Here is a 25,409-nt window from a genome sequence, read left to right on the forward strand (position 1 = left end):
TGGCTCTGGGAGGGAGCAGCAGGAGGTGGTGAAGAGCAAGTGATGGTCACCACCTCAGCCCGGCCGTCCTTGCTTTTGCATCAACGAGTTCCCAAGGCTGCAGGTGTGTTCTCTTTGCTGCGTTCCCCGTTAAATTCTGGCTAATTAGGGGTGTCTGCTTTATTTTTCACGGGAAGAACCACCAGCTCTTCCTGCCCTTCCCTTCTTGTATCAATCAAAAAATCCAGGTGTGCCTGGAGAGCTCTTCCTTCCCAGAGCCGCGGGGAGGGAGGCGGCGGCTCCAGCGAGCAGAAGGCGATTTTACCATTATTCCGGATTTTAGGGCAGCGGCGCTCGGGGCTGCGGGCGGCCAGGAGGAGCCTCCGCGCTGCCTTTCCACCCTTCCACCCGATTCCGGGAGGCGCCAGGGCCCGGCAACCAGCAGGATCTCGGCGCGGGGCGGCCCCGGACCGGCCCCTTTGTTCGTGTGGGCCCGGCCGTGAGCCGGCAGCGAGCGGCGGTGCCGGCCCCGCAGCCTCCTCCGCCCCCGCGCCCCGAGCCGCCGCCCAGATCCCTCCTCCGGCTCCCGGCTCGGCCGCGCAGGGAGTGGCAGGGCGGCTGCCGGCCGCGCTGGATCCGGCGGGGACACCGAGCGCCCTGCCCCGCTCCGCCGGGCAGCCCAGGGTAAGTGGGACAGCGGGCAGCGCCCGGCCAGCGCGGCACAACAAAGGAGGGAGGGATGGATGGAGAGGGTGCGGAGGAGCCCGGGCAGCGGGGATGCGCCGCTCGGAACCCATGGGCGGCATTGTCCTTGGGCTGGGAAAGGCACCGGGCATCCCGGCCGGCTTCCCCGGCACCGCGGGGCCGCGAGGGCGCGCACCCACAGAGAGCCCCGGCGGGTGCGGGGCCGCGGGGGCGCGCACCCACAGAGAGCCCCGGCGGGTGCGGGGCCGCGGGGGCGCGCACCCACAGAGAGCCCCGGCGGGTGCGGTGCGCGCTCCCCGCGCCTGGGTCACGGCAAAGGCGCGCCTGGAGCGGCCCGATGCCATGGAGATGGAGGTGGGAGTGGGTGTCAGCATCCATGCCTCGGTGCCGAGCGGGTTTTGGGTCTGTAATGGGGGGAAATTTGTCTTTTGTCTTTGGGAGGCTTGGCTGCTTGCTGGGCTCAGTGTACTCGCTCGGTTTTTCTTATTTAACGGTTCAGATATTGACATGAAGCACACCCTGCAGGATCTGATGGGGGGTTTTTGTCTGGGCGAGATGTGCTTTGAGGAAGGCCCAGGCTGAGCTGCTGACATCGGCATGAGCAGCCAGGCAGAGGCAGGAGGGCTCTGCCCCTGCATCTCCTGACCCAAAACAGCACAGGCTGTTTGGGGCAGCACCCAGGGATGGAGGCAGAGGCACGAGTTGTTGTCTCCACAGCATCCAGAGAGGCTGCCGCGGCGTTTTGGAAGCGCTGGGAGACAAAGCACTGTGTCAGCACCGAGTGTTATTTGCTGCTCTGCTGAGCATCAGTCTCACAGGCCTACAAACCTTGTCTCAGAAACTCATCCTGCTGGAATGGATTAAGTTTTACCTGTCCATTCATTACTGATGGCTGGAAGTGTTTCCTTGAGGGTGACTTGCAACTCAAGAACTGGTCTGCATGTGGACAGAGATATATTTGGGGCACCTGGCTAGGATTGTTGGCCTTAGCCTCTGCCCAGCTGCCTGGTAAGAGTGTTCCTGTCCCCATCAGTGCTCCGAGAGAGCCCCGGTAATCAGCACTGGTCTGTCTCTGCTGGTGTGGTGATGCCTTTGAACATGGTGCAGCTCCTGGTCTTACAGCTGGTGTGAGATACAGCATTTTAAGAAATTACCTGCCTGCTGTTAGAGCCTGCCAGGGATTAGGAAGGAGGGAGTCTGCATCAAACAGCTGTGTTCTCGCGAAAGAACACAGTTGTCACTGCCTGCCAGAAATCTCTGGGAGTACAGGACTTCAAAGGCTCAGCTCTGAGACATGGCACAAGTGACAACGTTAGCACCAGCCACTGCAGCACAGCAGGGAGAGGCTGTGCTGGAGTCTGTCAGCTCAGCAGCAGAGGTGTGGGGCTGCCTTCAGTTAAGGGAAACCTCATGTGTTTTTTCAGGAGATGCTCTTAGAATCAGTGTGGATGGGATTATAGGCCAAGGTTGGTGTGGGCTCCTCTAGCCTTGGAGGCTGCCATCATCTGTCTAGCAAGGAGCAGTTCCTGGTGTGTTTCCTCTTCATCCCACTTGTGCTTTTTGGTTTGGCAGAAGAAGTGATGGAGAACCCAGGTGGTGGGTTTTTGTACGAATGGATGTGGCCCTCTAAGGACATCCAGGTTGATTTCTTCTTCCATTGTGTTATTGGGTGGTTAAAATGGGTCAAGGTGTGTGTTCCACCTCCTGACTGAGGCTGTTTGGTTTATTTATCAAAATGATGCCTCTATGAAACTTGGGAATTTTTTTTCTTTTTTTGAGAGGGTGTTTTATAATTCTGGAGAGGACAGGAGACAATACATAAAGCGAGTTCCATACCCCAGGTACATGGCGTTGGTACCACTTTGCAGAGAGTACAATGCCTGGCAAGGTTTAGATACTTTTAAAGCTCTGGGAAAGGCCAGGTATGGGTAGCTAGGCCTGAATGTGACTTGTTGCTAGCCTGTGTTAGACCCTGGTGTGCACTTATCTATAGAGATATCTGTAGATATTTATGGAGAGATCTCTTTTTTCATGGATGCCTTTTATAAATACCTTGTGACTCTTTTCCTCTCCATCTCCCAAGGGCTCAAGAATGACCAAGGAAGTTGCTGACATGGGTTGAGAGCACTATTTTTTCCTCTGTTGTGATTTAAATGCCCCCAATAATCAGTCTCTGGCTGTTATTCTTTTATCACTGTTCTTGTGGTGTTTATGGTAGAATTTAATGTCTTGTTGGCCAGGGAGAGCACCTTGGATGAGTGCTGGTGATGTCAGACTCCAGCATGACTTGGGCTTTGTTTTACTGGTCAGTTTTTTAAAACAACCCCATTAAGTTGCTCAGTAAAGATGAACTGTCCATGCTCACTCCAGGATCTGAGGTTAGAGTAAGGAATTGGGCTTGGTCTTTTTTGTGCCCTACTCCATTCCTGTTTTCTTCCTGTGGGTCCTCTCTGTCTTATCCCACGTGGAAGCTCTTTCTCCGTGGCTGACACTGATGGGGACACACAGAATTCTCAGTGTGCCGTTGTACAGAGTCTCTTTCTGCAGCACCCCCGTGCTCTTGGAGCCTTTCCCTGCTCTGCTGAGAGCAGTCTGTGTGCTCTGTGGAGTGTTGATGCTGAACAGGACAAAGCAAATGCACTTCCCTCATAGCTGGATTGAATTTCTGGCTTTTATATGATTGTGCAGTAGCTCTTGTTGTGGAAAAATTACTTCTGTGCATGTGACTGATACTTTCTGCTATTCCTGAAAAAAAAATCCTTTTGAAACCCCTTTTTAATAAAACCTACAGCAAACTATAATGTTTCTGCATCAGACCTTTTGGAAATCATTCCCATACACTGGTACAGTTTTTATTATCCCATTCTAAATAAGTGAAACTGTGTCTATAAAACAGCCATGGCTGGCTCAGATTCAGCATAAGCAAAGAAAGATGTGTGAAGAAATAAAGCCAACATTTTAATGTTTTTTGTTTTTTTGGCTTTTTTGCTTCTGAATGATGGAATTAAATATGATGCTGACTTGAACTGGCACTGAAATTAAGTGATATTTTCATTTCAGTTATTTATTTGTATTGAGCTAATGTTTCATCACCTGCATAGTTGCAGAGGAATGTGGCACAGACTGGCAAAATTCCATGTTGCAGTTTCTGAGCCTGTCATGGAGTCTCCATCTCCTCATCCCAGTCTGCTGAAGCACAAAGGGACTCTAAACTTTGGTTTATTTTGAGAGTTTATGCTCTGAATTCTGCTGTTGATTCCCTTGATAATTCCATTTGTGTCTGTGAAAGCCAAATGATTATTTTTGAAAATATTTATACTGTGTGTCTACAAAACAAACCCTCCAGAAGGACTTCCCAAGTGCTTTGATGGGTTAGATATTCAGGGAGATAGTGGTGCCATCTCTGCCACTGTTTATTCAGAAGTCTTGAGAAAAATATCTTCTTTCTATTGGTTGCTCCCAGGTCCAAAAAGAGTGTTGTAATTCTGACCTCCTTTGAGGTTTGTGAATGAAATGCTCTGGGGATGTTGGGTATGTGGGTCCTGGAACTCTTAAATCCCTTTTTGCTTCTTATAAATCCCATTCCTGTGCTTTCACACATGCTTCCTTTAAAAAGGTAATGCAAATTAAATTGTATTGCCTGTGCCAGAGCTCTTGGTCAAAATTAATTCTGTTTTATTTTACTGAATAACTTGCATAGTGTAGTAAAGACCGTGTGGGTATTGGTTACACTGGGAAGATTTCACAGAAACTTCAAGAAATCATCGGATCCATCTGTCTGTTCCAGATTGGATCTGTCTTCACCTGTCATTCAAGACAGAGGTTGGAAGATTTTTATTTTTCAAAGAATAACGTAGCAGTGCAGGAATTTTCAGAGCCTCTCTGGGCAGTCTGGCTCAGTGTGAACTGTTTTCTGTAGTGCATGTCTTCCCCTTTGTTTTGTTGTTGTCATTGTCACTTTGCCTGTTTCTGTGCAAAGGACAAAGGTGTTTCACTGACAACAAGCAACACAATTTCTTTTGCATCATGAACTTCTTTTGCAGCACATCCTCTGCTGGGGCAGGGAAGCCTCCCAGCCTGAGGCACCAGCTTCTGACATAGTCTGTGACAAAGGATTTCTCTGGCTGATCTGTTCTTTTTCTCTTTTTCTTCCTTTGGCATATTCCTCCCCTATTTCTCAGTTGCATCATGCTTTGACAACTTCTGTGTCCTGTAATTAGTACTGGAAACTCTTCAGTAGCCTGACAGGCACAGAAAACAGCTGCCTGTTGAAGCAAACAACACTTTCCCATCCTTTGTGAACACTCACATTCATGACCTGCAAGTGCCTCTCCTGTCCTGGCTGCAGAACAAACCTCCCTAGAGAAAGAGGCCCCTCCAGTTGTGTTCAATGGGCTTTGTAGCCTCATATTTGGCTGTTTTATGTCATGTACTGTGCTACCTCTGTGGCTCTTATCAGCATGAAGCTGGCCCTGGTGAATAAAGCCTCCTCCTTGGCTATATTTAACATTTAGCTATTTGTTTTATAACTGAAATCCTTACTATGCAAATTGGAGCAGGTCAGTCTGCAACCTTGCATAAGTGCCTGTTTTTTTTCCTTTTTCCCCTCTGGACTTTTGTTTCCCAGCTGGTAAGTTTGGCATGTTTATCTGGTGACCCATCCACCAGGCATCCCTAATGGAGATTTAATGATGGACAGTATGGCACAGAATGCAGGCTTGTGTGGAAATGCTGCTGGGACAGAGGATGCCTGCTGGAGGAAGGATGTCTTGCCTTTCACTCTTTTATCTGTCTGTTTATGTGGGCTTTTACTGGGGCCTCTGGAGTAGCTTTTTGAACTTGCTGAGTCTCACTCATAGGAAAACTTTGTTTATATGTGTACATTTATGTATATTTCTAGTAAACTATGCTGGCAATATCAATGCCTCCTGCAAGCTTAATCTGGATGTCTCTGAAGCATCTGCAACCACTATTCCTTTTTTATCTCTGAGTCTCCCCAAAGCACATTGGTTAGGTGCTGGGAAGGTGTGGGAGAACTTCCAGCACACTTTCATGGAAATGTCAAAGTCAAATGCTGCTTTTTGGTGATCATATGATTCAGGTTTATGGAGTGCTGTGATGCACTCTGCCTTAGGGTGCCAGCAGATTTGATTGCCATTGTTAGAAGTGACAGCTCAGTTTTTGCTCTTCCTTTTTGGCTGAAACATGACCAATTTGAGTTAGAGATCTTGTGGCACTGCTCTGCATTGATGTAGGGAGGCTGCTTGTTGTAAGGGCACTGTACTTGCTTGGCTAGATGAGATTATATCTTGATCTCTGTACAAAATCATGCTTGTGGCCTTGCCTGCATCAGTGGTACAGAAAGAGCCTGTTTCTGTGAGAAGCGAAGGAGCAGCCAGGGCCACGTGGTGACTCTGAAGCTCCAGCTGGAACAGCTGTGGTACTCCAGGAGTGTGGTGGGCTGGTCCATCTCTCCTGCCTACCTGCTTGCAGGCTGAGTGCATCACTCTTATCTCCAGAGATGTGAACAACTAAATCTCATTTTTAGCATGGATCTGTCTATGCAGACCCTTTCCTTTTGGCATCTACACATCATGGACTGCTGTGTGTGCTGCTCAATGGCATGGCAGTGTCTGGGCAGAGCTGCTGGTTGAAACCAGGCTGTGGAGCACCCAGCTCCTGCTGGCACTCTGCTGCTGTGGAAGGAGGCTGGGACTGACAGACTGACAGCCTGGCCCAGATGTGGCAGCCTCTCCTGCCAGGTCCTGCTGGGGTGGGCATACTGAGTCTCCACACGTGCTGTGCAGTCTGACTGCTTAGGGTGGGGATTTATCTTCTCACCCCTAGAAACTGAATCCCAGCCTCCCCATGTATTCCAAACTAGGCAGCCATCCTCTGCTGCTGGTGTGGCTTAGTGCCTAAGGCTGTGAGCTGGGATCTTGCCTCCATGTGGTGCAATCCACAGTAAACATTGGCTTTTGCAAGGCAGGGTGTGAGGTGTGCAGATAAAGGATCTGTGTGACAGGAGGAGATAACATATCAAATTGGACCTTATCTGTCAGTATTATAACTTGCCAAAATTATGATTGATAGGGATGTAATTTGAATATGGTAGGGGTGTAATTTGAATAAGACATGTTCCTTCTTGTAGTTTAAGGTCCATGAGCTGTGCAAGCTCCTGTTGTGTGAGGACTGTGTGACATCAATGAGGTTACAGGTGGTAAATTAACAAACGCCATGATTAACACAAAATGACTGAAAGCAAACTCTCCAGGTTACTGTTCTCCTTGTCTGCACCACTGGTTGTGGTCAGAGCTGTGTGGATATGTCAGTGTCAGTGAGGGCTGGTGGTGTTTGTAGAGAGGCTCAGGAGAAAGCAGCAATTAATGCACATAGCCCAGAGGTCAGCTGCTTAAATGGAAGGCTGAGTTTGGGCTGGTGAATCAGCAGGGAGGAGGAGGAGGGTGCTTCTGGGAACAACTGTGTCCAGCATTGCTCTGCTGCCATCAGCACAGCAAGCAGGATGCCTGTGTGGGTGCAGGGGATGGGTTTGCTCTTGGTGTCCCAGAGGGAGAGGGGTTTGCTGCTGCTGAGTGTCTTTGCTTTGGTGACCTCAGCTCTTTCCAGAGGTAGCAGTGGTGTAGCCCCCTGCTCTGCCCCCTCAGCTGACAGACTGGTACTGTTACCATCCCTCTGTGTGCCAGGACATCAGTGACCCTGTGGCAGAAGGAAGCAGAGTCCTGGCTGTCAGTGCTGTATCTCAGCTAGGGGTCATTAGAGGTTGGATCTTTAGAGGCCCCTTCCAACCCAACTGGTTCTACCAAAGTCTGTGTTTACTTTTTACTATTTACTTCCCTGCTGTTGTATCTTAACACCCAGAATGTGAAGGTGGTTAATTATTCTTTAAACTTTTGTGAACAGTTGCTTTGTTTGAAGGAATGAGATTATGGCAGCTCACAGTATTTGGCATAAAGTTTGTCCCTGGCCTGGTGAGGTTCCGGGGATGCAGCAGGCACTGTGGGATGCCCATGTCTAGAACAGACTGAGTTCAAGTGAGGAGGCTTGGAGAAGGTCAGTGAGATGACCCAGAAGTGGTGAGTCTCATATCCCAGGACTCCTCAGAGGAGAGCACTGCTTGCTCACAGTGGCACAGAGAAGCAGGCAAAGGGCAAAGCTGTCTCCTGGGAGGTGCCAGAGTTGTGCAAAGGGCACAGGAGGTACGTGGGCAGAAGGTTGGCTTGGATAAATCAGGAATGGCAACTGCTGGGGGGTTTCCTGGGCAGCAAAGGCTGAAACTGGAATGAAATATACAGTGGTTTCAGAACTCATGGAAAGGAGCTGCAGCAGGGACAGGGCTGTGTATTCCTGTCCTGCATCCCTGCCTGAGGTTTTGGCAGCTTGTGGAGGGGCAGGGCCAGGCCTCCCTTGGTGTTTGCACCAGGGTTGTTCTGAGGAGATTCTGTAGTAGATGTTACACCTGCAGTGGCCCAGGGCAAGGCTTCTGTTTCCTGCTGGCATGACCAGGTCTCCATCACAAAAAGAATTGCATTAACATGCTGCCTTTTCCTGGTGGACTTGAGAGTGTGTGTAGACACTTGATAGCATTAGTGGAGCACAGTGAGGACTTCAGGGGCAAGCCCAGTGTATCCCAAGGTACACCAGAAACTTGTTGCATCCCAGTTTTATTAACCAAATCATCTGCAAGTTGAAAGTGGTGCAACTGCAGTGCCATCAGACAGTCTGGTCTGCAGAGCCTGCCTTGTAAAAGGGGGAAAAAATCAGGGCAGAAGGGACCCAGGTCCTGGTTTTGTTTCATAATCAAAGTTCAGGACAGAGGTTAGATTATAGAAGTGCACAAGTTAAAATATATGTATTCCTCTGAACTCCATTTAGTAGTAGGTAAAGTGGCAGAGTGAACTTTAGTGCTGTGCTAAATCAGCAGTCAAAAGCTAGGAAATTCCAAAAGTTCAGCTCCTTTTGCAGCTCTGCACAGCATGCATAGTATGGCTGGGTTATTGTACAGCTCATATTTAATTAAAGAAATTGTTTCTTCAGTAGAAAAATACCAAGCCATTATAATGGAATATATGTGTCATGTATCATTGTGTTCCCTGCACTTGGCTTGCTCTCCTCATGTTTCTCTTCCAGATGCTGTTTTTGACAAATAAGACTTTCTGTGAATAGGGAACTTGGATTTTATCAAAGCCTCCTTCTCTAATGGAATAGAGTGGCGATAAATCAAGTCTGAACTGACCTGCAGGACAGCAGCTGTGAAACCTCTGTGTACATTCTGTTCCCTTCCCCTGTGAGCCTGCAACTTTGGTGTCGTGCCCCTAATGAATCTCTGCAGGGACACTGTCCCCTGCCCCCAGGGATGAACTCTAGGGAGCACAAACTCGTGCAGAACCAGCACCATGTCCAGGATTTTTCCCACAAATTAGAGAGCTGTGCTCTGCAATTAGTACAGAATTGTTGTATCTGCTGTATCAGTGGGCATTTTGCCAGTGTGAGGAGCACAAGCTCATCCAGCCCATAAATTACTCCTCAGGTTATGAGATGACTTCCTTGAATGTACTTTGGCTTCTTCTCTCTGCACTTTGCCTTAGGATTTGCATTGTGGTTTTTAGAGTGCAATAGGAGGGGTTTGCACATTGTTCCTTTAAAAAAACTTGGTTTAGAAGTAAATCACAGGTTTGGTCTATGAGAGAGGTTAGAATTAGTTTTAAAAATACCTGAGCTTTTAAATAAAAGTCTTCTAGGCTTTCTCTTCACATTCTGTGCTAATTACTACAGAACTTGAGTGAGCAAGAAGACTAAACACACCTTCTCTAGAGGTTAACAACACTTCAGACTTGTCAGGGAAATTATGTAGTGACAATGGAGCTTTATGGCTGAAAACCTATTTGAATTCTCCAACTGCAAGAGACAAAAAACCAGATGGCTGACAGGATTCCCTGGTTTTCCCTACATGTATGAGCAGTATGCTCCTTTCAGTCCTGCAGGGCTCTGTCTCCATTCCCTCTATGGGAGAAGGAAAGGTTTTCTTGGAAGAGGAGTCTGACCTTAATTAAAAATTAGTGTGTCTCATTTCCTCTATACTTCAGTTAAGTGCAAGGATTTGCTCCTAATCTGCTTCAGAAATGGGTTTCTGGTGACTTGTCAGGAGTAACTAATCAGAGAAGTGAGAAGGGAATGGCACAATTACCTAGGATGAGATGGAGCATCTTAAGGAATTAAAAGATAAAATGGCCTTTTCTTCTCAGCATAATCTGTGTCTCTATCAGCAAAGCTGCAGTTTGGCGTTATCATATCCTGTCTCTGATGGGATTCATTTCCTGTCCCTTTCACACAACACTGAATCCAGTCTGCCCCTTGGATTTGGATTTCAAGGCAACATTCTGTTCCTGAAATCCCTAACCCACCTTTGCAGCGTGGTCAGTGTTGTGAGGTTGGGAGCTTGGGGCACCAAGTCTTTATTTGCTGCTGTCCCTGGAGTGGGACATTGGCAGTAATATATCGAGGAGTAAGAACTCCAGGAGATGGGGCTTTGCTGCCTGAAAATCTCTTTTTTCCTGGGAGTGGGGAAGGTGCACAAAGGCTTGGAAATACAGAGTGGATGCAACCAAATGCTCAGAAACCAGACATAAAATAACTTAAAAAAAATCAGTATCTTTAGGCCAGTAAAAGTTTTATATGTGGCCTAATAAAGGAACACCAGATTTGGCTCTGAAAGCTTTTTGCCTTTATTCTTTGTGCTTATTGAGGTGAGTGCAGAACTCCTCCAGTGATCAGGGGATCACATTCTTCTCTAGCATTTTATTTTCAGGGAGATGTTGAGCTTCATCAACTGTTCTGAACATTTACAGTGCCTGAAGGTTTCTGCCCTCAGTGGTGGTGTTTTCAGAGGGAAAGCAGGAGTGGCTCCAGGGATGTTCTAAGGAGGGTTTGCTCTCACCCACAGTCCCAGAGGCTCTGACAGAAGTCAGGGGATGAATCCCAGTGATTGTGAAGAGAATGACAGAGATCAGGGGATGAAACCCAGAAATCTCTTTGAGGATAATGCAAGGGTCTTTGTGTAGATTGAGCCATGATAACTGGGCTGAAAAGATAAGCCAAGGCAGAAACAGTTCAAGGGAACAAAAAAGCAAAAAGGAGGATTCTCGGTACAGCCTGCAGTCTAGGGGATGGAAAGAGAAGAAAACTCTTGCTTCAAGCTAGCAAAAAACCCAGTCTAGGAAGAGGAACAAGGCAGAGTCCCCAGGAGCACACTGGAGAGAGATTGGACAGAGCCATCCCAGGCTGTGAGCCCGCCCCGGCTCCCCTTGAAGATACTCCCAAAATTCTGGGCATAAAGCAGATGGGTACAGAAAGCATCATCATAAAGCACCCTAAGAGAGTTACCCTTTTTAATCTGAACCTATGAGACTCTCATTCCCTGGCTCACGCCATCCGGAGCACACTGGAGAGAGATTGAACAGAGTGGTCCCAGGCTGTGACCCCCCCCCAGCTCCTCTTAAGATACCCCCAAAATTCTGGGCATAAAGCAGACAAGTGTGTTAAAAACTGGGGTGCTGCTCTGTACTGAGCTGTGATAGGGTGCAATGAGTGCTGCATTTCTTATAACGACCCTTTTACCATAACCAAACTAACAGTACGTGCTTAACAATCTATCAGCTATTTTACAACAGTTTCTAACCTGTTTTTAACAGAGTACATAAAATATCATCATAAAGTCACCCCAAGACAGTTCCCCTTTTGAATCTGAGCCTATGTGAGACTCTCATTCCCTGGCTTACACCACCCAGAGCACACTGGGGAGAGATTGAACGGAGCCATCCCAGGCTGCGACCCCTCCCCGGCTCCTTTTAAAGATATTCTGGCCATAAAGCAGACGAGTAAATAAAATGTCATCACAAAATCACCCCCAGACAATTCCCCTTTCTGAATCTGAGCCAATGTGACTCACATTCAGCTGTCCCCTTTTCTGGTGGAAAGATGGAGAAGAGAATATTTTGGTCGTTTGAAGCAGGGTTTGATGTTGTGCATTCCTGGGATGCTTTTCTTGGTTGTGGGAACAGACAGAATCATTCATCCCGGCATGGAAAGACTGCAGGAGGAATCTACAGAGATCTAGAAAATGCTTGTTGTCTGTCATATCTTGTAAAAGAAATAAATACAAAATAAGCAGAGCTGGTGGCACTGGAGTACCCAGAGGAGCAGATGGGGTTTTCTTTACAGTGTATCTGGAGAAAGTCACATTCCCTTGAAGTTTTGCAGGAAGGTAAATGTACAGCTTGTGCAGGTAATATGGGGAGTAGGAATGATAAATAACATAAAGAATAGGAGCAGATGGGGTTTTCTTTACAGTGTATCTGGAGAAAGTCACATTTCCATGAGGTTTTGCAGGAAGGCAAAGCATGCAGCTTGTACAGGTAGTATGGGGTGGAATACAGGAATGATAAATCACATAGAGGATAGAAATTTTCTGTTCCCTGAAGTTTCTGGATAGAGCTTAAAGACTGTTCTGGCTGATTTCAGTACCAGCGAAGAGGGATGGCTCATGTGTTTCTTACACCACATATCTGCCTGTGTTCAGCCTCTGCTGCTGGAAGCAGACTTTTTGGAAGATCTGGAACAAGTTTTTCAGGAGGGCTGTGCTAATAGAGCCCGTTGGGATGCTGAGGGTTCTGTATGGGAGCTCAGAGCATGCTGTTATCTCTAATGGAGCAGGGCAGTGCCCTGTGGAGATGCTGGCCTGTGTCCCAGGCCAGGGATATTTCTGCAGCATAAAAGCTGCATCACTTGGCCAGGAGCTAATGTGGGACTAGGATGGCTCAGGCAGCATTGCTCTGGGTGTGAGGATGACCTAATGGTCATTTGGAAGAGCTCAGTGTTCAGAGCTTCCTAAAAATCTGCTCATGTATATTTGTGTAGAAGTGGGGGAGAAGCTGGTGGCAGAGAAGGAGTGTCTGTCCCTAGCAGCATGCACAGACTTCTTTAAAAGCATCCCAGGCGTTTATTTTTATCTGTGCAGTACTGACAAACTGCAGTTATAGTAAAATTTACTCCACTTCATGCTTATTTCCCCGTGTGGTGGTGGATGTGCAGGGGTGTGCTGAGGAGCTGTCCCTGGCTGTGGCCAGCCTGCAGCTTGTGACAGTGACACCTCAGATGGAGGAGTTTGCCCATCAGAGCCTCCCCACAAGCTGGCATGCAGTGGGCACAGCCAGGCTCTGACTCCCAGTGGCATTTGAGAAGTTTTTGAGTCTGTGACCCCAGTGAGCGTGGCCATGAACTGGCTGTGTTTCAGGATAAAAGCATCTGTCTGTTCCAAGGGGAGCATCATTAGCAGCCTGTGGAGTTCATTTGGTTTTAGCATCAGTGTGTTGAAAGCAAATGTGTTTGTGTAAAGATTCCTGGCAGAAATATTTTTGTGGTGGGAATACACTTCCTGTTGTTTCTGTCCCCAGTGTAAAAATATCCAGTTGTCCTGAGAAAAAGCAGAAAATCACAATATCCTGTGATGGGAGTGGACAGCTGATCTTTAGGGATAATGAGATGTGGAGAGAGGAGGAACTGAAGTTCCTGTTTCCTCAAAGATGAGCAGCAAAATAGAGGAACACGCTAAATTCACTGTTCCCCAAAGTTTATATGGTTCTGGCTGCAAAGTTAAGGATCCAGAGAAGCTCTCTAACAGAAGATTGAAAAACTGTAAAATCCTTTTATTTTTCTGGCACCTTTTCCTACTGAAATTCTTCTCTACTGCTGTTTTTTCCTACCCTGTGTGTTTTTATTTTCTTGTCCACATTCCTGGTTGATTCAGCCAGCTGTGTGGAAGCACCAGTAGCCCAGTTGCTTAATCCTGAATACACCATCCAACCTTGTAACCAAAATGTGGGACCAAATAATGAGTAAATTCAGGAGTAAGGTCATGTTGTGGAGAGGGCAAACTTTCAGGCTGGAGGTGATGATGGAGATCTCTAGGTGGAGCACGTCACCTGCCAGCAGAAGAGTTAGAAATCAACTTTGGCTGTAAAATCAAAGCCAGCCCTGGGCAGTATGTGTACTATGAGATGGAGTGGGTGGGAGATGCCACATCTGATGGCTTGGCAGATAACAGGAACCTGGCTGATCCATGTTTCTCACCTCCACGTTCAGTTCCTTGTCTCCCTGTTTTATGCTGAGCAGAGCTGGAGGCTGCAGCCTCCTGTCCAGCTCTGACAGCTGTTCCTCCCAGCTCTGCTGCAGAAAGGTTGTTTTTTTCTCTTCCCTAAGAAGAGTTTCTTGCTCTTGTCTGTTATTCCTGCTGTGGGTGATGTGATTGGAGCATCCAGTGCTGAGCATCTGCAGGTGTCTGAATCCAGCCCAGGTACTGAACACCTTTGTGGGCACATGGGGAAAAGGCCTTGACCCCTCAGGTTTTTGCTCAGGCTCCCTTCCCAGGATGTCCCTGTGATCCCTCCTTTCTCTGGCTCTTTAAGCTGATGCAGGATGACTGACTCTTACTGCACTTTGGTGTTTTAGATATTCGTGAGCCCTCAGGATTACATCTTTGGAATTCTCCTTGTGGTTTTCCCTCCTCTGTGTCTGCCTGCAGCTTTTCCTGGAGCCCTGCCAGCCCTCTGCTTGCTCTGACCCAGCCTGTGTTCAAGTCCTTACTCATGCCTTAATCATTTCCCATCCCATTATTGCAGTTCCTCTTTGCAGCATCTGTAAATCTTTGATTCTCAGGGGGTGCTGCCTCTTTCCTTTGCCCAGGAAGCAGTGTCCTCAGTTTCTGGCTGCTCCTTGGATTGCTCTCCTTGCTGTTAGGTTGGCATTGGCCCTGGTTTACTCTGCTGCCACCTTTTTTCCTCCACATCCTAGCCTGCTGACTCCCAGCCTCAAGATTCCTTTTGGCTGATAGGCTCATTTTTAAAATTATTTTTCTTTATCCATTAGGAATGTTACTGCTTTTTTTTAACAACTTAGTAATTTCCTTTATTTTTCTTTTCTTGTCAGAAAATTTGCTTGTTGATGCAACATCCTCGCAAGGAATTTGGAGGTTTTATTTCATTTGCCTACTGGGAAGGGAATGACATAAGGAAGGGTTGTGACTTCACTAATGAATAGTTGCTAGAGTTATGCTTAACTTTCAGGAAATTTGAGTTGGTTGTTGTTTTTTTTTTGTTTTTTTTTTTTTTTTTTTTTAAATTTTCTTGTAAATCCATTTGACCATAGGGTCAAATGCCCTTTTTACTGTGATAAGTTTTTGGATTGTTTTTAAGGAAAGGAGCTGAAAATCCCATCTCAGACACTGGCACCATCCTTCCTTTCTCTGCCAGTTTGGAGAGGCTGCCCTGAAGGCTGCTGGCACTCAGGGCTGTGCAAGAAGGTGGTGCCTTTGTCAGGGTTCTGACAGTACAACTGAGGATTGGTAGGTGCTCTGCTGAGGCTTTAAGATTTAAAACCAGTCAAAACCATTTCAGTTACTCAAATCCCAAACTGTATTTAAATTCTTGTTCTGTATTTAAATTCCTGTTGAATGGGTCCAGGAGGTTTCGGCTTTGGCCCAGGACTTTGAGATTGACCAAAAAAAGAGTAACATGAAGATGAGAGAGGAGGGAAAAGACCACCATGGTTTTATAGGAGAAGAAATGAAATGTTCTGACTCCTGTAGGGCTGTGAGGGCAGAGCTGGACACTGCTTTTTGGGAGCCTGTCCACGCTCTCCTGCTCATTCTTGATCTGATTTCTTTGCTCTTCTCCCCCAGGTGTGTGACCATGGAAGAAGAGGTGCACCATCAAGAAGCCTGAGCAGTGACACTGGGACAGCTCTGCAGACACTGGCAGCAGCAGCCTGAGACACAGGAGAGGAATCATGCTGAAACCAAGTGGACTTAAAATCCCAGGCAGGGCTGGGAAGCACTCCAGCCCTGTGGGACGGGCAGCAGGGACCAGCACAGCTGCTGCCACCACTGGCTCCAAAGAAGGTGAGGGCTCCATGCAGGGCCACCAGCTGCCCCAGGGCACTGCCTGGCCTGGGGACAGGGACTAGGGCAGCCAGTGTGCTGTGGGATGTGAAATTCCCCTTCTCTGTGTGGGCTGAGGGATCAAAACAGGTGTAGCAGGGTGGATAAATGGGCTCCCTCTCCCAGGTAATGCACAGAACTGCAAGTTGTGCAGTGGGTGGGAGGCAGGTGGGTCCCCTGGTGTTCAGGGCTGACAGGGGCACCTGTACAGACACTGGCATGGGAAGGGCTGTTAATGGGGAAGATGGGAACCTCCCCCATGGCCTTAAACACTGCCTGTAGCTATTGCCGTTGTCCCGTGAGGGTGTAGGAGTAATAACTGAGCACTTCAGGTGATTTTATATCAAATGTGCTGTTTATGTCAAATTAGTGCCTTTGTTTAAACAAAAGCACTTGAAGCCCTAGTATTTGAATAATGACTTACCTTCACATACCTACACATCTTGCTGTTGTAGATCTATATCCAGTGTATGCATAAGCTGTGATGACTGCCATTATCAGCATAATTAACACTTCAAAAGCAGTTGAGGGTGTGTTTTGCTTAGGATTCATTTTTTTGGCTTATTGGCTGGTGAGTTTCTTTAAAATTATATATAATTTAGTAAATATTCAAGGTGGGAGTTTTGTATGTCATGTTTTTCATTTCACTTTGTTAAAAAAGGCTTTGTTCTTGCTTCTGGGGGAACACATCAGGATGATGTATATCCTGTCAAAGCTTGTACTTTCACTATATTACACTTTCACTTGAGAAGGTCACTGGTTGCTTCTTTAGATCTGTCACTCTCTTGTCCTTATAATTCAGGCTACTTCCTACATGCCTGGTTACTTTGCTGTGTATTTCAGTCTCCAAAATATAGAACATTTAGCAGAATGAGGAAAGCCTTTTACCTTTCAGACAGCATTTTTAGTTAAGGGGATAATATTGGTCAAAATTTGCTTTAGCATGCTTGGACAAATTAGTTTGGGGTAATAAAGCTGCAAGATGAGGGTCACCAGGCAATGCTGTCCCTTGTCAGAGTAATGCAGAAGTGTTAATTATTTAATCAAAACAAAAATATACCCATCTCTGAGGTTCCTGGGCACACTGGGATGGTGATTCAGGCACAGCCTCTGCACAGGATGTTCACACAGGCTCTACTTGCTGCTGAGCCTCTGACTCTGCTCCCTGATTACACATCAGGGGCTGTGCTGTGCTCTCTTCTTCCAGTGACCAATAGTGTATGTATAACCTCTGCCACTGTAAATTCTTTCCCCAAACAGTTTTGTAAAAGCCACAGCTCTAACTTGGCTTTTTGCACATCTGCAGGGTCTGGTTTGAGGGGCCAGTCACTGCCTGGGGTCACGGGCAGAGTTCCAGATCCTTTGGTGTGACACAGCCCTGCAGGGATTGCAAAGGAGCTGCTCTTCCTTTGCTGAGGACTTGGCCTTGTGTGTGGATATTAACAAATGTTTGCATTGCAGTTTTGTGTGAATGGGTTAATATTATAAAGCCTGATTTCTTTATTTTGTGTCCAAAGATACTGACATATCTTTTTATTAGTTTGCTAGAGGAAAGCATAAATTGACAAAGGAAAAGCTTGATAGGTTTGGCTGTGTATTTTGAAGTTTTTCTTCTGACCCTGTATTTCTGAATTTCACCCTTGTTTCTCCATGCTCTCAACTGTGATTGAGGAATGAACCTGAACTCCAAGTGTGTGCCTCTCTAACTCCCTGTTGTGACTCTCTTAAGGTGCTTTGGTCTGGATTTACAATTGGCAGTGTGTCCTGGAGTTGCTTTCAGTTGATTTTAATCACATGAAAAACATCAAAATGAGGCAAAAGATCTGAGGCCTGTCTTCCCCCAGAGGCTTTGCAGTGGCATCTCAGCAGGCACAGTTGGTGTGTGTCTTTGCTGTGAAAGGGTCAGGCAGTGGCAGGGTCAAGGCAACCTCTGGGCTGAATGCAGCTCCTGTTTGCTGGAGTTCCTTTGTGCCTTGTTCAGCTCCAGCCATCTGTCACCAAGGGATGGGCAGCCAAGTACCCTGTGTGGCTTCAAATGGGGTCTGACCTTTGTTTCAGGAGTTCTGAGGTTTACTTCTGGAAAAAAAGTGTGCATGGAGAAGGGGAGAAGTCTTGTGATGGTGGGTTGGTGCTGTGTGACTGTGATGTACTGCTGCTCCTCTGCCTGTCAGGATAGTGCAGGAGGCTTTTGGAAATTGTGGAGCCATTCCTGAGCCATTCCTGAGCCATTCCCACCTGAAGGTGAGAACAGAGCACAGTGGGGTTGCTTAAACAATGTGGGCTGGGTGTGTAGTAGTGGTTGGGCTGTAGTGTTTTCTGTGGCACCTTCTCACTCAGTGTCTGCTCAGGAGCTCTGTCCTCCTGCAGATCTCTCCAGAAGTCTGGCCAGCTGTCTCTTGCTGCTCTCCTTTCCAAAGATAACCTGTGAGCAAAGTGTGCATCCCCAAATTCTGTGTGCCCTGAGAGCAGCAGCATCTGTGCTGCTGTGGGGCCCAGCCACAGCACAGACAGGGATTCAGCCTTTGGTAGGGGAAAACTACAAGAGAAAAGACTCTTTTTTATGATCAAGTGGTTTAAATCTATTCCAGAGCCAAGTGTCCACATCACTGAAACCTTAACCATAGCAGGCACTGATGTAATTTTGGGGAAGCCGGCAGCCAAAGAATCTGGTGGTAGATGGCTGTGGAGGCTGGATTTCATTACATTTCCTGGGATTGGTCAGATCTGGGCCATGAGACTTTACATGAGGTCTTGAAGTTGTAAGAAGGAGTCTCTGTGTGAGGTGTTTGGGAAGCCCTGCAGAAACCATGAGCTCCATGACCTGTGTCTGTCACTGAAAGTGCTTCCTGGGAGGCTGACAAGGTTTTCCTGACTGCACAAAAATTCATTACATGCCCCTGAACTCCTGCCTTACTCCTTGCCTCTGCACTTAGCCTCCTCTTGTCAGAAAAGCCAAGGAGATGTCTGCATTTTCTGGAGCTTGATGGAAGAAAATCAGAGTGGTTTGGGTTACAAAATGCTGAGCTGCAGCACTCATCTATATGAATTGCTACCTTGGTGGAGGATAGAAACCTCAAAATGTAGTTGCAGAAGAGAACCATAAATATTTTAAAGCCCAGAATTAAACTGCAGCAGTGCCCAGTCTGTTGCCTCTGAGAAGTTCCTTGGCTCTGGGAGCTTGGGGCTGGCTCAGAAGACCCCAAAAGGGGATTATCTCTTTCAGATTGCCTGTTAAGAGAAGATGCCTGTTCTCCAGTTGTACCCAAGATATGTCAGAGCTGCAAATGAATTTTTAAAAGCTTATACTTTGATCCTCTTCCCCTCCAATAAGTTTATCAGTCTTGTCTGCACAAGTGCAAGTGGAGGTACTTCCCTTTATTCTTACTCTGGAATACACAAAGTTGCTTTGATTTCTCCTTTCCCCAGTGTCCTCTTCATATTCTTTTGTAGAAACTCAAGTGTCTCTTATCTGTCTCTCATTTCTCTCTTCCTTTCCCAGGCGTGGAGATTCCTCTTCAACCTCTCCATGTACTCCTGGCAGCTCACATTTTATGTACCAGAAAGAGGGTCAGTGCAGATGGGAGAATGTGAATGCATGTCTCTAGAATTCACAATTCAACCCTGGAGGTTTCTGCAGAGACCAAATGGAGTCACACTGAGCCAGCTTGTCACACATGCTGTATCAGAGTTATTTCTCCTGAAAACATTGAGAATCAGTTCTGCTCATGGAATGTCCAGTATCCTGTTTGAACTTTCCTTGAGTGGGGAGTTGTTGTGTCTCCTTACCTGAGCTGGTGCTTTCACAGAGCCATTAGGAATAAGAGCTTTTGTGGGGGTGCTCTGGCTTAGGTACAGTGGCTTGCTGTGGTTGTGGGCTTTTTTAAAAAAAACCAGAAATTGCCATTTCCACTGGAAGTCAGTGGGGAACTGGCAGCTGACATGGACCCTGGAAGAAATTAGCCTTGAGTAATGTCCATGCTGGCTATCCCCCTCCCTTCTCTCCTGTAAAACTGGAACAATGGAAAAAATAAGTTCTGCTGCTTTGCAGTAACTATTTTCCTTAACCAGACTGAAAATTCATCTCTAGCTGCCTTAGGAGAGCATTTCCCACAAATGTGTTGGCTTATTTCCCATGTTTCAAGTGCAGAAAGTCACTGCTCTTGACCCCACATTCAGGAGGGACTTCTGTGCTAAAGGTGTGGGTCATGGGTAAAGGACTCAATATAATATTTGGATTTCTTGTTACAAAGCTCATATGTCCCAGTTCCTTTCCCACCCTCCTCGTGGAAAACCATGCTTTTGCAAGATGGAAAGAGAATGGAAGCTGTGATGAATGGGCCCACAGAGCCCTCCCAGCTGGTGGAACAGGTGAAAGCTGCTGGGAAAAGAAGCATTCACATTTCAGAGTGGGTTTTGTCTGCCCAGAGCAGTGTTGGAGTGACGTGGTTGGGGGAGAAATTTGCCTTTCATACTTCATTTGGCTGTCAGCTGGCTCTAGTGTTTGTTTATGGTTCTTAAATCTCTTGTTCAATTTTAAAAAATCTAGCAAAAGACAGAGGACAAAAGAAATAGTTGTATTTACAGATGAGGCTGGGCAACACTGAGACTTCAGTGCTGGAGGCAAAAAAAGCCCAAGTTTTCTGTGAGACTGATGTGCATCCAGTCAGAATCTAGAGTTGGGTTTTACAGATGGATCCTGTCTTTCTGGATGGGCAAGTGCAAGTATCTGTCCCATTAATTTCATATTTAGGCATGCTAACAATATCAAAACTGTTTTTCAGCAGTTACCTAGTTTTATTGCCAAAAACTATGCTTTGAGAGCTAAACTATACAGCATACTGCTGGGAGCCTGGCAATGCCTTCTTGTTTTCATGTAAGTGTACATGCATTATTTTTCATGAAGAATAAATGCACAAGGCTAATAATGCTGGCATAGTGTCTGCTTCTGCAAACACTCTGTGTTGCTTTTGTTCACTAAAAATAAGAGTGAAGCAGACTGGAACGTTCCCAGGGCCATTAAAGAGAATGGGATGACTGGCTCCATAGGGTAATTAAACTAAAATATGCTGTAATGAGGGTTTGATAAGCCTGAGCTGGGAGTTGGGTCCTGGTTAGCTGCATTTGGGGTTTGGGTACTGATGGGCTGAGGCTGGGCCCTCCTGGTTACTGCTGTCCCAGGGCTGAGTTTGCATGAGGGGGTTAACTTTTCTTTCAAAATTTCTTTTCTAGAAATGTGTTTATATTCTTGAGGGCTGCTTCTAGTGTGACACTCAGCAATTCTGTGGCCAAGTCTCTTTTGATCTGTGCCTGCCTCAGTTCTGCTGGAGGATACTCAATCTCAACACCACCTTAGCTCTCCTGAGCATCTACTGCCTTGCTCTTGCCTTTCGCAGTGGAAAATCTTCATTCCTTTTTATTTATCTGCCCACAGTGTAACAAGCAGCATCTTGGTAAATTAACTTGGAAATCAGTTGTTCGCCCCTCGAGTTTCTCAGAATGTTTTTTAGGTTAAATTGGCTGGATGCATAGCAGTAGGAAGCAATTTCTGTTGCTTCTAGTATTTTCTGTGGTAAAAAACAGAGGGAGGGATGTTGTACTTCCTGGGGAATTTATGCCTCAGTGTCAAGAGAGAACTTGGGGAGGTTGTTCTCAGGTAATTACTGATGGTTTGGTGGCATCTTAGCACAGGCTTTTTTTATAAAGCTGCAAGAAACTGATGAGCCTCTCTGATTTTGTATCACTCTATTAATTCTAATTCCCAAATAAATATTAAAGACACTAAACTACTGTTTTGCCTGCAACAAAAGAAATGGAATTGTAATGTCCAGAGCAGCTGATTGACTGGCACAGCCATAGGGACCTAATTCTTGTCTGTTCAAAGGCTTTGTGCCTCTTGATTAATATTAACTTGGGGTGTTGTGTGCTGGTGAATTGAGAGAGAAGACCCCACATCACAGGGCCAGAGGCTGCTATTATTTCCAGCAAACATTTGGTTTTGCTGTTTTGCATCAGGCCTCATGGAGTGATTGGTGTTGTCAGCTCCCAGCTGAGTGCTGTCCTCAATTAAATCCACGCTGCAAGCCTGGGGTGGGATTAGTGATCCTGCTGGAAATGTGTCATTGGTGGTGGTGAAGTTTGATTAGGCTCTCTCTACAGCTCCCTGAAAGGTGGCTGTGCTCAGGTGAGGGTTGGTCTCTTTCTCCAGACAACAGCTGTCAGAATGAAAGGTCACAGTCTTAAGCTGTGCCAGAGGAAATAGAGGTTGGACATTAGGAAGAAGTTTTTCACAGGAAGAGTGATAAAATATTAGAATGGACTGCCTGGGGAGGTGGTGGAGTTGCCATCCCTGGGTGTGTTTAACAAAGCCTGGATGTGGCACTGGGTGCCAGGGTTTAGTTGAGTTTTTGGGGCTGGGTTGGACTTGATGATCTTGAAGGTCTCTTCCATCCTGGTTATTCTGTTATTCTGTGATTTATGTTAATGGCTCTGTATACACAGTGTCCTCAGTTCCTTGGGGAATTAGGAGGTTGAGGTGCCAGTGAGGTGTCTGAGGATCAAGTGCCTCTGTGACAGTGTCAGCAGATCAGCACTGCATCAGTAGCCAGAGCTGCAGGATCCCTGGTCATCCTTCTCGTAACAGGATGACCAGGCAGTCACCTGGTCAGGGAGTTAACAGGTGTCTGAAAGAAAACAAGATTGTTTTCAGGGGCTGAACAGGAAAAACTGCAGCTGAGAGTTGCTGTTTTGCTGATCCAGGGCTGAGGTACAGCTGAGGAGGGGGAGCTGCAGCAGGCAGGGGAGCAGCCCTGCTGAGGGATCGTTAGAGCCTGAGTGCATCCCCTCATCACTGCTGGGGTGTGCCTGAAGTGCCCTGTGTGGGGGTCCCTCCATCCAAATCAGTCACTCATGGACACAGATGCTGTCATGAGACCCTGCGTATTTGTTCTCATCCTCATGGCATGTCCTGTGCCAAAGTTTTCTGGCTTAATTGTGGACCAGCCCCTTGGATATTTGCATCGGGCTTTTATTCAGCTCACAGGAGCCTCTCATGAGCTGCCCTGCCTGCCATCCTGCACTCTGAAATACCTTTTGTACTGGGGTTTTTGAGGGTGGTGGTTCCTCCCCCTTTTCTGATTCCCCTCCTGAAGGGAAGAAGTACCTTTGATGGCATTCCTCTCCCAAGAAGTGATTCAGTGCATTCCAAGCAATATAAAAGGGCATTGAATCAATCTTAGTTTTATCAGCTTTACAGGTAACATATAGAGATAACTGTGAGTCTGATTTTAATTGTCTTAATGATTAGATACTCTTAGAAGGATTTGATGTAGTTAATCCTTAATGTTCAGCCCATTCATTGTGAGTGAGGCATGAGCACACACCAAAGACATATGGAGGTCAGACCCCTCCTGCTCTCTCTGTCTGTAGCTCTTCACAGAACAGCAGGGAAAGAAAATCTGCTTCCCACAGATGTTCAGCTTATGGAGGTTGGAATATAATGAACTGAATCCTATTCAGCTGGGCAGGGTAAGCCTGCAGTGGCATCACTGTGGTTGTGCTTGTGCCCATCAGAGTAGGGATGCAGCTTTGGGGTGGGATCTGCTCCTGCATGCTCTGCCTCCAACAATTGCACTAATCCAGCTAGAGCAGATTAATTATTAAAGGCCTGAGCCAATATTCATTGAAATTAAAGGAAAGATTCCCTTTGGCATAGATGGATTTGGGATAAGAATCTGCAGAATTAAACTGGCATCAGACTGTTGGTGCATAATATTTGCCATAGGTTGGAATTAACCAGGACACACTGACCCTGCATGTGAGCATCTTCCTTGCAAGCAGTCTAGTAGGTGACTTGAAACATTTAGAATACAAATACTATTCTCTATTTATTTCCAGTTCAATAGGATATTTATTTTTTAATGAAGGTGCTAGTAAGTAAATTAATATCCTGTTCCCATAAAAGAGATAAACTGGTTTTTATGCAGGAGTGAGAATTGTAGGAAAACACTGTTTATCACAACACTCACATTAAAATAATAAGAGTTGTCAGAACTGAGCTGCCTGTGACTTCAGCAGCTCTATTCAAAATACAGTTGCTGGTCTCTCTGCTACAAAATGTATTTGGCACTGCTGTTTTCCAGCACAGTAAATGTGTGTCCTGTGTGCTACATCTGCACTGTGGACCAGAGGATGCAGCAGAGCACTGCACTCCATGCATGTGTCTGCAGAATTCTTTGTGAGAAAGGAAATGTTTGTGAAGGGGGATTTTTAAATGGTCTCAGAGGAAGGCAGTGATGAACTTAGCCATGAGTGCCTCTTAAAAGCTGAACCTGCCCAAGGTTCAGGAGTTAGTTTGTGTGAGGTAGTGCACTGCCAGTGCTCCAGCTGTAGGACAGCAGGAGTTAACTCTGCTGCAGGACTGTTCCCATTCTGCTTGAGGAATTCCTACTAAGCAGGAGCTGTAAGTCACTCTCACTTTCTGTAACTATCAGCTCCTGTGCACACATGAAACCTCTCTGTACTAGACTCTGTCTCACCATCTCCTGTGAAGCTTGAAGGCTGTGACAAACTATTACAAGTATTACCTATGTCTTAACACCAAAGACAACTTCAAGAAGTAGGTCTTGCCCGTGTCATCCTGTGAGTCAGAGGTGAAAGTGGAAGTTATTTTGGCCAGTGGATTTTTCTGACCTTTTGTCCTCCCAGTCCTGGCACAGGAGCAGCAGCTCCCTCTCTGATGCAGCTTCCCCTCATCCTTTCCAGTGACTGCAGTGTTGTGGCTGTACACTTTAGTGCCTTTGGAATTTGGCTGAGGGTGTGCAGTCGTGGAGCTGTAGGGTAACTTTCTGCCCTGCACATGCTTGTCTTATTTCACACTTAAATCTGCACAGTTCTTTAGGATTCACATCCCTGAAGAACTCAGGAGCCTTTTGTGTTGCTGTATCACTTATTTCACAGAAATGCTTTCTACAGAATATTTTATTTGGAGGTATTTGCTCAGAAAAAAAAAAAATTGCCAGAAATTAGAAGGGTTTGATGGAGATTTGAACAGAAGAATTTCAGGTGAAGATGATATGATGTTGGGAAAATTCTGAACCCTCAAAAGGGCTTGGGGATATCATCCTCAGTGACTGACTCTGTCCTGGCTGGGTGTTCAGAAGATAAAAGCCTAAAACTGATCATCTAATAAAGTGATGAAGAAGTGGCATGAGAGAGAGTCATGGTCCACATGTGAGTAAGGTGCACTGGGAATGGGAGCAGAGTGTGTGCTCAGCGTGCCCGGTGGGGCCTGTGCTCAGTGTTCAGTGCAGCTCAACTTGTCAATTCCCAAACTTTGTCTGTGATCTCTCACTTCACATCATCAATTTCCCCAGCACCACTCCTGGAATGGTGTAAGATGTCATTTCTGGTGGTCACTGAGGCTTAGATCTGTTGGGTTTGAGAACACTTGCTGTGTTTGTATCATAGCTCACGTGTTTTAGGATCAGATCTGCATCATGGTCATGTTTACTTTCAAAAAAAAAAAAAAAAAAGACATCCACTGCAAATAGGTGACTTTTCTGCAAATGATGCCTGTTCATGTACAGCTCATTGCCTTTTGAATTGGATACTTAGCTGTTAAAGCCAGGTATTTGGAAAGAAGTAGATGAGTCAGTGTTAATCTGCTCTCAAATATCCTTTTTATTCGATTAGGCAAAGCAAAGCCAGCCCAGCACAC

The 25,409-nt window shown here is 46.5% G+C and overlaps 1 protein-coding gene across 3 annotated transcripts in view; it reads left to right on the top strand.

The window, feature by feature from the left end:
* The first annotated feature begins 244 nt into the window (after positions 1-244).
* CLIP2 (CAP-Gly domain containing linker protein 2) overlaps positions 245-25,409 on the top strand; it is an 80,241-nt gene continuing 55,076 nt past the window's right edge. Inside the window, exons 1-2 of one of the 3 annotated variants that reach the window (XM_064395036.1) lie at positions 245-663; positions 15,437-15,655. In XM_064395036.1, coding sequence (XP_064251106.1) covers positions 15,544-15,655 — 112 coding nt within the window. In that variant the 5' untranslated portion in view covers positions 245-663; positions 15,437-15,543. Of the gene's footprint in view, positions 664-938; positions 1,039-15,436; positions 15,656-25,409 lie in introns of those variants that run through there. The other 2 variants (XM_064395038.1, XM_064395037.1) reach the window with 2 other exon arrangements.

The sequence above is a fragment of the Passer domesticus genome, chromosome 19, assembly GCF_036417665.1.
Source record: "Passer domesticus isolate bPasDom1 chromosome 19, bPasDom1.hap1, whole genome shotgun sequence".
NCBI classification, from domain to species: Eukaryota; Metazoa; Chordata; class Aves; order Passeriformes; family Passeridae; genus Passer; species Passer domesticus.